The sequence below is a fragment of the Pecten maximus genome, unplaced genomic scaffold, assembly GCF_902652985.1.
Source record: "Pecten maximus unplaced genomic scaffold, xPecMax1.1, whole genome shotgun sequence".
Taxonomy (NCBI): Eukaryota; Metazoa; Mollusca; class Bivalvia; order Pectinida; family Pectinidae; genus Pecten; species Pecten maximus.
Genome location: NW_022982864.1, coordinates 71,450 through 84,452, shown reverse-complemented (window position 1 = coordinate 84,452; position 13,003 = coordinate 71,450). Strand labels below are relative to the sequence as shown.

General features: G+C 33.3%; 1 protein-coding gene across 1 annotated transcript; it reads left to right on the top strand.

Annotated features, from left to right (window-relative positions):
* The first annotated feature begins 3,117 nt into the window (after window positions 1–3,117).
* LOC117321052 (activator of basal transcription 1-like) lies at window positions 3,118–11,238 on the top strand. The gene is made up of 3 exons (XM_033875534.1): window positions 3,118–3,418; window positions 8,617–8,785; window positions 10,805–11,238. Exons 1-3 carry the CDS (start codon window positions 3,178–3,180, stop codon window positions 11,208–11,210), a joined length of 816 nt encoding a protein of 271 aa, XP_033731425.1. The 5' UTR covers window positions 3,118–3,177; the 3' UTR covers window positions 11,211–11,238.
* The last annotated feature ends 1,765 nt before the right edge of the window (window positions 11,239–13,003 follow it).

Below are 13,003 nucleotides of genomic sequence, written 5' to 3'. Positions count from 1 at the left end.
ACTGCTGAATTGAGGGTACCTCCAGATTTATGTCCAGTTCATTACACGTTGTTCCAAATCTTGTCCAAGATCTCTGAATTCCCATTGGCTTGCCTGAATTCTCCCGTCTTGGTTCTAATTCTGGACTTTGCCTCTCAGCTACATCAGCTTTCTTCTACTTCCTACTTTTACTGTCCTCACGATATCTTTAGGAAATAATTATTTTTGTCGCAACATATTATCCGCCTCTTAAACTGTTCTTGATGCTGATTGCTTCCTGCCTATCCGCGCTGTCACCATTGTGTTTTTATTTTTATGAAACATATATACATGTAAAAGTTAGATATTTTGCTGAACATATTCACTTATTAAAGTGTTGATTATAGATTATAAAATGGAATTACAGTAATTTCGTACCCAAAGAAGGGATTTACAAAGTGAACTAAAAACCAAATATGATATAGCTTCAGTGTTGGATTCTACATTTAAAAGTATCTTTTACAAGTATGTAGCGCCATTTTTGCAAAAACACGAGTTTTTAGAAAAGATTCATAATGGTATTCCTGCTATATATATATATTAAATACATTTAAGTCCAAATATGTACATACGCAAGAATATAGCGCCTTTTTGTGCTAAAAATGGAAAAAATATGGTTTTGGAGAAAAATGCTACAATATCAATTCTTCATTTTATTGAGAAAAATAAACATGAACATGTTAATAACAATATGTTCTTAAGGTCAAAAGTACAACTTCCTATTGCAGTTCATTCGTAATTATGTGCTAAAATATCTTCAAACATTATAGAATAAATCGTCCAAAATTAACAGTAAGCAGTTTTGTGCAAAGTAATTAAAATTGATTCAAAATATTGCTATGTAATGTTTAAAGGAAACATTATTAGCTCGGGGGAAAATCTGTTTTACATTAAAATGTCGTTAAGTAAACTGAAATAGAATATTTATACATTTACATGGTTTCATAATTACACAACGACTGACACATACACTAATAAGTGTTAGATGCTAATTACAGGTAGGTAAGGCAGAGGAGCCTGGCACAGCATGCTATAAATGGACCCTTGGGGGTAATTGGGGACTTGACAAAACTATAGCCAGGTGTTAAAACAGGAACACCTTAGACTGATCCTCATCTGATACATATATATAGGTAAGGTGTTATGGATGTCCATAAGGTAGTGTCCTAGGCTCGGTTATAACCGGAACAAGGACGTTAACCCCATCAATCAATCAATCAGGTCCATAAGGTGGTGGTGAGGTGGGGTTTGGGCCCTGGGGTCCAGGTGGCCATGACAACAGGCATGTCCTGAGAGTACCAATTATACATACAGGTACATGTACATAACTTGTTGTGTAGATAGTATATGTCTCTTACAGAACATAAATGAGAATATACGAAACTTCTGATTCTTGATAATTGATTACGTACTTTAAAATGATTTCATGGTTGAATTAAAGAATTAGTGAAGTAACAATACATTGAATTTAAAAATATTTTTGTCTGATAAAATAATAAATATTAAAATATATGTATGTACATATACAGTGTACTTGAGAAAAAAAATCTACAAACAGTCATCAAGGCCTAAGGTAGGATTAATTATTAATATAAAATGTATATTAATTACATCTAAAAAACAAATAAATGAAAAGCATCAAAATTTTGAAATCAGGAAGATAAACCATAATTTTACACTATAATGAAATCTTTAAAAAAAAATTAATGATAAAAAAAAAAACACTTGTTAATATATATATATATATACATATATGTTTAATTGTCAAGAAGTAATAACGACAGTACAGACAAGTAATTTGTCAAATTTTCGAGGCAATCTGCCCCTTTATCAAGACACAGGTAAATTACAAACGATCACATATAGACATAGAACATGGAACAGTTATGTTTTACATTTAGTTGTATTACAGAAGAAAAATATTGCACTATTTATGCATCTATCGAGACCATATTTTCTTTGAACTCTAAATTGCGGGCAATTGGAAAACACCCCTGATAATCAATTGATTAAACAACTTAAAATCCAATTAACTTTGTTTTCTTATTGATAAGTTTTTTTTGTGTTTTTTTTTACATGTTCATCTTATAGGTATAAACTACCATCATGATATAACTCAGGTTACAGGTGAAAAACACAGGTGAATTTACGTTAACTACTCTGAAATTGACTATACATATATATTTACATTTGTCTGGCATTGTCACTATATAGTCTGTTTGAGAGCTCTGGCACTGATGTACGTTTAAATGCCATCCATCACGCGCTACACTTATTAGCGTATTAATACAACACAAACCGGAACTACAATATCCAGGATAATTAAGTTTAACGACTAATTATTTTGTCTACATTATTTGTTATAGAAATATGCCATTTGCGCATTACGTTGATAATAAAATGTTAAACAAATTTTTTTTTTTTTTTTTAATTTTCCATGTACTATTTTGTTTGCAAAAAAGCACACGACCATGTTCCGGCTTTTCTAACGACTGACAAAAAATCTGCTGACTGTCGGTAAGGCGGGAATTATGAATTTTAAATATGAATTAAAGCGGAATGTAAATATAAGCGTTGAACTGTTTTTGTATGGTATTTATTATCTATTTGAATGGCAGAGCTTTGCAAGCAAACAAATCATAATTTGCTATGGTATTTATAATCTATTTGAATGCCAGAGCTTTGCAAGCAAACAAATCATAATGTTGTTTGCTTACAAAGCTCTGGCATTCAAATAGATCATAAATACCATACAAAAACAGTTCAATGCTTAAGTAATTCTTGTCACAACACTCTCCTCATTATAGGATATAGAATATCGGCCAATGGAGATACTGCGTGCGTCGTTTCGTATATAATAATGTTTAATAATGCCTATATATATATAATGTTTGACCAAAGATGTAGTAGTTATGACATGGTGAATATAATGGAATAAAATACAGTTTAAATGGCATGAAATGATATCTTTAGCATTCTGTGCTCTAGTTTTGATACCAAAACAGTTATGATACTGTGTTCTATCGATATGTATTATTCCCTATGTCATAGAGAGTCCGTGAAGGATATTTCTCAGATTTTTTTATGTAGGTTCAGGTTGTTTTCTGCTTCTGTTCCTAAACTGTATTTACATGTCATAGTGGGCATTTAGTTATCCAAATGAGAGCCTCGTTTTCGTCGCAAGGGGAATTCCCATCTCATGTGAAAAGAAAGATGGCGGATAACGAAAACACGAATAGTAGTAGCAGTGTAATTTCCCCAAAAACAAAACAGAAGAAGAAAGATGCTGTTCCTGGTGTGATATATCTCAGTAGAATTCCACCTTTTATGAGTGTGAAGAAGATACGGGACATTTTCAGTGAATATGGAGACGTCGAAAGGATATTTCTTCAACCAAATGGTACCTGCTCTATCAGTCATACCAGTCCTATAGACATAACGATGTAATTTCATCAGTAATGTACTAAATTTAGACTTAATGCCGGTCTAACACTGACATGTGAAATATTTCACTCTTTCCTATGATGTATTTTAATATAAAGTCATCATTTCTGGCATCAAATCATGCCCGTTGTGAAACATCATTAAGTTAGCCTGAGTTTTACTCCTGTAACATAAGAAGAGGCCGCTGGTCGGCTCTTTTTCTATCGGTAGCAATGCTCAACCATTTTTTTCCTTAATATGTGTTTATATAAACAGTATCTTATTTTGTTTATCTATGTTTTCTCATTACAAAACAGAAAACAGATTGGAAATCGGTTGAAAAAACAAATTTTCTATGCGATTTTTAAAACACGAAAATCCACTGTCCTAAAATGGCATTTTTTTCAAATATACAAAAAACGCGTACTCCATGCATCTTGATAAGTTGAATATGATTTTGTTTGTATAAATGGTGTAAGAATTGGCCAATTGTAATATTCAAACTAAAAACAGAACATTCTTCTATTTTTATGTATACGTAAGATATTTTAGGTAAAATGTTCCATTATGACCATTCTAAGTGGAAGTTACTCCCCTTCTTAAATTTTGAACATGTGAAACTGAAAGTATATGGATTCAAATATCTTAACGAGGTAGTAATAATACCTCAGTGTAGCTATAACACGATTTAATTAATTGTGTTTCATATATAAACAAATGATAGTAATGTTGGTATGTGATAAACTGCAGACGACACAAAAAATAAGTCTGTAATTATAATGTGTATATTCAAAACTAGGTCAAGTTGACTTCGATATGACGTCGAGTCTTCGTCAATGAAATGGTGTGTTCATCTGTTATTGTAAACGTTTCATTTGTTTAATATTGATGCTTAAATTGATTTGATTGTTTGCTGTGTAATTCAAACTAATGGATTCGGATCATTCCATACAAAACTAGACAGAAAATGTGTATGGTGTACCGCTGTAATCAAGGTCTCTCGGCGCTACTTTGGACCGCCATCTTTGATTTTGCGATGTTTTTCAGTGACCCCCGTCTCGAATAAATGACATTTTCATGTGTTTCCCGGGATTGTCATGCATATTATTATATACCCAAAAAATCAGAAATGCCTAAGTAATACAGCCAGTATGGTCACGCCGTTTGACTCGGCCGGAATCACGGTAATATTCATAATTCAGTTTTTCAAAAATTCGGCATTCCTTACCCTTTTGCCAATTTTAACATACGAAACTTAGTTAAATCAATAGGATTCCTTATGGATATTTTTAGGTAACTTATGCGTTTGTACAGAATGATAAAGACAGTTAAATCCTCCGGATACTAAACCCTACAATTGGGGTACGTGTTTTAAAGCGTTTCTAAGATATTGATACAAGTTACCTGCCCTTTGCTTGAGCATTGCTACTATCGGATATTATTTTGCCGACTGCGATGTTAGAGGTTTTACACAGCTCACAGGGACACGTTACAATAGTAATGTATGTATAAAATATATGGGGGGTCGATATAAACGTGTTATGTTTATATCGACCCCCCATATATTTTATACATACATTACTATTGTAACGTGTCCCTGTGTACGGCGCCTGTCAAAAGTATCTCGCCGTGTAAAACCTCTAACATTGTTGGAGTAGCCTGAGTTTCTGAAAACGTGGAATTCTCGGACACCGTTTTGTGTTGCCAAGATTTTGATACAGATAAAACAAAGTCGGACGTGACATGACACCTACATTATATTTGTCAGGTACTTGGGGTCAGGAACTAAAGTTATAATGAAATTGTCTAATTTTAATTTGTAACATCAACATCATTTCTTGTCTGTTTATGCATCGTTACAACATTGGAATCGATTATAAAGCGTTTAAAAAAAAACCCACCAGTTTCTGGTTATTATAAAACTCTATATTATAGATCTAGAGTTATGCCATGTAATAAAAAGGCTTTTTAAAGTGTTAGTTTTAAATGTTTTAAATAGTGTATAAATATATATATAAGGTGTATCAAATGTTTTTAGTTAACGTTTTATTGACAACGTATTTGCGACATTAATCAATATACGAATATAAGTGGCGGTTAATCAAATGTAAAGAATATATATGTTTGAATTAAATTGACTTTTGAGAAACGTGTATACATTGTTGTAGTTCATGGTGATGTCACAAGCAATACAAGCTACATGTAAACCAGTAGTCTTAGCACGGGGCGGTGGATCGGGAGTAATCTGCCCTTGGTACGGGACCAGGCGTAAACAAAAAACCAGCATTCATCGCCGCGATAAAAAAAAAGGCAGAATTTGTAATTAAAGCTTATGTTTATATCATAAACTATGTTTACTTGAAGTGTGGAATCAAAAATATAAAAAATAAACTGTTTTTTACAAATAAATAGTCAAAACACGTACATTTTCATGGTTGAGTGCGGCGTACACAAAATCATGCTCTGAAAAATGTCAATTGACGATTACAAAAGTTCTAGGAATTGCTTCCTTTTTATTTAATGAGTAATATTTTTCAAATATTATTTTGGATTTTTTAAAATATCAGAAAAAAATAAGATTTATTCATTGAGTCACTGATGAGAAAAACTATTATCAATATTCCTGGTACGGGGATCGGGTCCGGGTACAGCGTACACAAAATCACGGGGACCCCATATCAATGTTCTATTCTGTTACGCTGGTCCAAAGTTTTTGGTGTACAATTGTTGAAAGGCATTAACACATCACTTAATAATTGTACAATAGTACCGATATTTGACATTAGGCTCCCTGCGGAGTTAGACTATCACATCCTGAAGTTGAACTCCAATGTTTTTTTTTGGGGGGGGGGGATGCTTTTTGACATGTTTCAGACTTGGAATTTTTATATAAACAAAAGGTGTTGGTCAAGTTTTTGGTGCAAGTGTTGAAATGAATTAACACATCACTTTATAATTGTACTAGGGTACTGATATTTGACATTAGGGTCCTTGTGGGGTTAGACTAGTCACTACCAGAGTCCAACTAAGGGATTTTTGTGGGAAAATTAAACCTCTGCTTTATGACATGTTTAATTTTGGACTTCATAATTATTTTGCTTTTTTGAAGGAATCAGAAATTTTTCAACTATATATTATATATGAATGATGTCAATTAAGGTTGAGTATCACAAATTAATTCTGTTAAGTACACAATATAAATCTCATTTATCCAATATGCAATACAATACGAATTTATGTATTTAATTATTTATTGACAATGCAAACATTTGCTATACAAGATATATATGCTGTTCTACAATTAATGCAAGAGCTCGTGTTATTTTTGAATTTGCATGATGTTTCATGATCGTGATGACTATAAATGCAACTTTGACAAAAAGATTTTAAAAGTTAACTTTAGAGTGGTTTTGGCTTTTTTTTAGTAACAGATCTAGAAGTAAGCCTCAATTTTTTAGCCAAGGTTGCATATTATACGCAAGTTGGCGGTTTTCCCCAACCTGATCATTATTAACTGTGATACATTTAAAATACAGTGATTAAAATAAAAATATAAGCTATACAGAAGTATTGTATTGCTGTATGAAGATTCCTATAATTAGATATGTTATTCATGAATTGAAGCATTTTATTTAAGTAGATATAGATCATTTGATATATTAAGTAAAGTGAAATTTAAATTATATTTTACTAAGTGTGGGTCGATCTGCTTCAGCAATTTTCAGCAGGATTTTATTCACTGTGATACATTTTATTTATAATAGTTATATCATTACCTATCATTTCTGACAGAAACTGCTCCATCCAGTTGATTATGACACATTACAACCTTACTAGAATGATACAGCCTCAGCAAGTTATACCATACTTTGGGATATTTTGGATGTGGTTATATTTTAGTTTATTTAAAATTTGGCGCTTGGTGTGAAAAATCCAAAATTAAACACACCAAAATTTCACGAAAAATTGTCGGAACAATATCCAGATTTTAGCAACCGTCTTTCCATTCATTTACTACATATATACTGATTAACATCCGCGAGCTATGTTGATGTGTGTTAGATTTTTTTTTTTTTTTATAAAAGCACGTCGATAAAGGTATGTTTTCTTCTAAATGTGTTATAAATTCACCCTGTTTTCATATTAATTGTAGTATTAGCTGTGTTCAAGGATTAGTCGCGTCTCGATCGATCAATTAACTTTTGTACAAATTTTAATTAAAACGATGATTGTTTTCCTGTGCAACAAGCTTAAGGTGAGACGAAAAACAAAAGTCTTTAAAAATACTGTTATGTTCTTAGTAAATAACTATTCAAACAAAGACTTTATACCTCAGATCGGTGATTCAATACTGTCATTTAGCCACAGGGCTTTTAATCCCTGTTTACGTGTCCACACAGCATGGCTTCTAAACTTTTTTTTAATCCTGTGGCAAATGACATTTTACTTAAAAATATGGAAATGAGAATGGCTAGTTTTTATAATGATTAACTTTCTACTGTATTTAAATCCAAAGAAAAAACTACATCCATTAGGCCTATATGTATGTACATGTATATTACATCTGCATCAGGGTTACTGAGACGCTTTTTTCTCGTAGGGATCTGGAATCGGAAATATATACATATGTAGCATAATTATCGTAGCGATTAGGGAATGAACAAACATATCAATTAAATATAGTTAATATCATTACAAAAGCATTTGTAATAGGTTTGTGACTATCTAACCATGATTATATAGTTTAGTTTCTCACTCTCTCATCTAGTCCGAGTTTCCTCTGGCCCTGACACCATGTCTAGTGTACAGGGCCCAGACATGGTGTCGGGGCTATAGGAAACTTGGGCACTCTCTCATCATGATAGAATCAAAAATTGATAAGAGTCTTCGTATTCCCTGCTGTCAAGCAATAATATTTTCCATGGATAGGCATGCACGCAGTAGAGAAGAAACTCCTACTAATAGTAGATCTAGACTAGTCAGTTATGATAGAGATCCCTGTATGATGGATTCCTGCAGTACAATACTGTATATATATATATTGCATCAGAATAATGTCATTATAGCAAATATAGAATACAAATCGTTATGCTGAATATTGCACATTTATCACTACATTTAAAGTTAATTTCTAATTAGTTCATGTAGATGTTTATTTATTGTTTAACTTTGCAGAGCGAGGAGCAAACACTAAGAAGGGTCGACTGTTTACAGAGGGCTGGTTGGAATTTAGTAACAAGAAAGTCGCCAAACAAGTAGCATTAGCATTGAATAACACTAATGTTGGGGGTAAAAAGTCAAGTCAGTGGTACGACGAGCTCTGGAATATCAAGTACCTGCACAGGTAACAAATAAATATATCATATGTATAAATGTAATTACGGAGGCACAGTGGTCTATTGGTAGGAAGCAGGGGGATATGTATCTGAAGGGATTGCTAGTTCGTGTCCATGTGTATGCATGGGTGCTGTGTTGTATCCTTGAACAAGGTACTTTACTCCGTTGTGTTCCAGTCAACTCAGCTGTAAATGAGTATGTTGTAGGGCAGTGTAAGAAATGTTGTGTGTATGAGCTGTTTGTGCAAAAATGGCAGCTCCGGCTGCATGCTTCCCGTCGAGTTAAGGAAGTCATTGGCTGGTTTCTTTAAGCCCAATAACCAGAATAATAATTTCTGAACTGCTTTCAGCATGGGATGGATATGTTGCTTTGTCAATAAAGCTGAATATAAAACTCCAAATTATTATGACATTGTTAATAATATAAAACTTTAATAAGACAAACAGCCTCAATACAAATTTCTGCTCATTCCAAAATAAATTAAAGTCCCCAGATAGGCTCATCTCAACCTTGTTTATTTTAATATCCTATATACAACAAATACATATGATTTAATGAACTGTTACCTCCGGTCACAAATTAAAGGCATTGTTATGGACAAGTTTTACTGTATTATACTGATGATGACGATGTGTACATGTCCACAAGGACATTTTGTTATGCGTAAGTGTAATGACTTGAAACATCTAGCAGAGTTGTGATTGGTTGTAGATTGCTATTTTCAGTTGTGACATGATATCAAGCCTTAGCATCTTGCACATTGTGACAACACTAGTACTAAAGGAAGGGAAATTGAGAGAGAATATTTTCTAATTCTATATATTAGTTTGACAAACTGTTGTTTTCACAAATATTTTTAGCAGTGTCTTAGTTACTTGGTAAATAAAATCTTACCTTTGTTTCCATTTCTAAGTTAATTAATTGTAAAAAAAACTTGTCATGTTTTTTTTTTCATTTTTCATTTAATTACATAACCAAAATTTTAAAGGATGTGTAAATTAACTGAAAGTAAATGAAATTCTTATTTCAAAAAAATCATATGAAATAGAAACTCATTTAACATCCTGTATTATCAGAAAAAGTCATTGATGAATCCTTTACACAAGGGTTTTGCATAAAGTCGAAGCCCACAGTCCATATATATATTTGTATTAATGTATCTTAGCATATACAAAAAAAAATGTATATCTATTGACTGTAGTCATAAGCTCACCGGTTACAAGTAACAGTGAGCTAATGCTGTACCCCTGGGCATTGGTGTCCCACCCCAAGACTTTAAAGTTTTTGGGGTAAGTTTTTGGAAAGCTTGTAAGTCCAAAAGTATACACCTCATGCCCTTCTAATTTGGTTTATACTTCCAATAGAGGTATAGGGGTGATGTTATATAATTATGTGACGTACAATTTCAAAATGACATGCTAACATACATAAAAAATGAGTGCATAATTTGATTGCTGCTGCAAGTTTCACAATCTTTGATTGCACTTGTTTATACTTGGTATTCTGCTTGTGATCAATATTGGTATTCCTTATAATTACATATATTAGCGGAAAAAGAAACGCAAGTCCATAGAGGTAGCTCAGTGTGGAATTTAATTGAATTTCCACCAAGCATCTAAAAGTTATATCAGAAAAACCGAACTTGTGTTTCTTTTTTCCGCTATCTAGAGTATATCATATTAAGGTCCTCCAAAAAAAAAAAAACTGTAAAAACAATAAATAATGTCACTTGACTGGAGGAACAATAAATAATGTCACTTGACTGGAGGAACAATAAATAATGTCACTTGACTGGAGGGACAATAAATAATGTCACTTGACTGGAGGAATGATACCACTGTCATATGAAGGGAAAGTTTTCATACGAAATCTCAGGTTTAAGTTGATAAATTTCAAGATCATGATCCTAATAGTTCATTATATAATGGAAAGCAACCATAACGTACCAGGAATATTGTGTATTTCTGTATTACATTAATATCACATTTGTTATATTAGATTATCTAGAATTGATTTCCTTTTACAGATTTAAATGGGCTCATTTAAATGAAAGGCTGGCATATGAGAAAGAAGTACGGAAGCAGCGAATGAGAACAGAGATCTCCCAAGTGAAGCGTCAGGCACAGTTTCATATTCGCAACGCTGAGGGTCATCAGGTCAAAGCACACATTCAGGAGAGGAAAAGGAAACAGGGCAAGCCTGTTGATGGAGACAAAGAAGGAAGGACGGATGAAAAAACTTTTGTTATAGCACAGAAAGATACAGAGGATGACCTGATGTTAAATAAGAAAAGAAAGTTAGAGGGGAAAAGTGACATTTCAAACTCAAAGATGAAAGGGAAAAAAGGCATAGTGAGGAAAAAGTCTGTAGCTGCACGGTCATCATTTCTTAAAAATATTTTCTCTGGAGGGCTTGTTGGGGGAGACAGCTGAATTAAATACGTTCATTTATTTCATATCATTTAACCCTTTGTTGTCCGTTTGTCAATGTCAGGTTCTTGTTCAGACAACTCTTCCAACAGTTATGTCCCTTTTCCTATGTCTATATAGACAGTATCTTGGCCAGACAACTCTTCCAAAAGTTATGTCCCTTTTCCTATGTCTATATAGACAGTATCTTGGCCAGACAACTCTTCCAAAAGTTATGTCCCTTTTCCTATGTCTATATAGAGAGTATCTTGTCCGGACAACTCTTCCAACAGTTATGTCCCTTTTCCTATGTCTATATAGACAGTATCTTGGCCAGACAACTCTTCCAACAGTTATGTCCCTTTTTGTGTCCTGCGAAAGCAGGAGACATTTAGGAATTGTCAGCACAAGATATTTCCCCGCGATAACTCAACTTTTCTTGGGCTGATCAAAACCAATCTTCATACACACCTTCCTTAGCAAAAGTGCTTTCATTGGATTGCTTTTCAGACCCAAAAATAGAAAATTGATTTATATGCCATAACTCAAGTTTCCTTTTGGCTTACCTTACCAAAGGGGCTTGCATGGGATTGCTTTTCAGGCCCGAAGGTCAAAGGTCAAGGTCACTTACTTAAAAAGTGAAAATTAGTTTCCGTGCCCATAACTCATGTTTTCTTGGGCAGATCAACCTCAAACTTCATAGACATTCCATACAAAAGGGACTTGCTACGGATTGCATTTCATGTCCGGAGGTCAAAGGAAGGTCAACGTCACTTATTAAAAAAACAAAATGTGTTTCTGTGCGATAAATCAAGTTAGATGAAGCTTTTGGAGAGCTTAGTTTTATAGGCCTTAAAATGAAAAAAACTTAAAGACTTCCCTTAAGTTTAATTATGTCCATGGTCCACCTTGAATCTACCACTGTTGTTGACAGAAATCTTATTTGAATTACCTGGTACATGAAATAATGACTTGTGGTAATTGGTAGTTCTCAGGAAGACGTAGAAACCATTGAATTGTATTAAACCTGTTTTGTATGTATAGATGGTCACTTTCATATATGTGCATTATCTGTCTGGAATTCAAAATGTTTTATGAGCTTCAAACGCACAAAATGATTTTCGTTTTGGTTTAAATTATATCATTTTCTTCGTAATCACTCAACATGCTACACAGGCGACACCTCCACTTCCGTGTGATATCTTGTCTGGACGACTCTGCACATGTACTAGAGATATGTCCACTGACTCGAATGTTCCTGTCCTGTCCTGGACATTTTCCCTCTCCCGTTACATAATTTGTGCTCAGATATAGATACTCACCAAAATTGTTCAAGGGTCTAATGTGTCTTCAGGGCTGAAGACTGAAGGAAGGATTGTAGCAGAACTGGGTTATTAATTTCTTTATGAAATATGTGATTGTCAGAAAATTGGATGGATGAAGGTTTGGCACTCAAGATAGAGGGCATTAACTAGCAATTGTAAAAAGTATTAAAAGTCTATGTTAAAACTGGGGTAAAGGAACCACAGGTTATCCAAATTAACATTAATTTCCATCATAACGGTATGGTCAACAAGGGTATAATATTTTACAAAAGATTGAAACAACCTGAAGCCAACCTAACATTATTCAGGTAGCAATGTCCATCTCAGATTCTATCAAATTGTATGTTTTGTGAATTAACATATGACCAGACCTTTCCATTGATACATTTGTGGACCTGCTGACTTTGACCGTAAATTTTGACAAACTTTTTAAAAAGAAAAAGAAAACAAGACATTCCCATTTGCCGACCTAAATCGTGAGGTTTGTCCTAC

Excerpts from the sequence above, each read along its gene's own strand:
- LOC117321052 (XM_033875534.1), top strand. The coding sequence starts at position 3,178 with ATGAGAGCCTCGTTTTCGTCGCAAGGGGAATTCCCATCTCATGTGAAA. Across the intron at positions 3,419-8,616 it reads GATATTTCTTCAACCAAATG|AGCGAGGAGCAAACACTAAG; the intron begins GTACCTGCTCTA and ends TTAACTTTGCAG. Across the intron at positions 8,786-10,804 it reads AATATCAAGTACCTGCACAG|ATTTAAATGGGCTCATTTAA; the intron begins GTAACAAATAAA and ends TTCCTTTTACAG.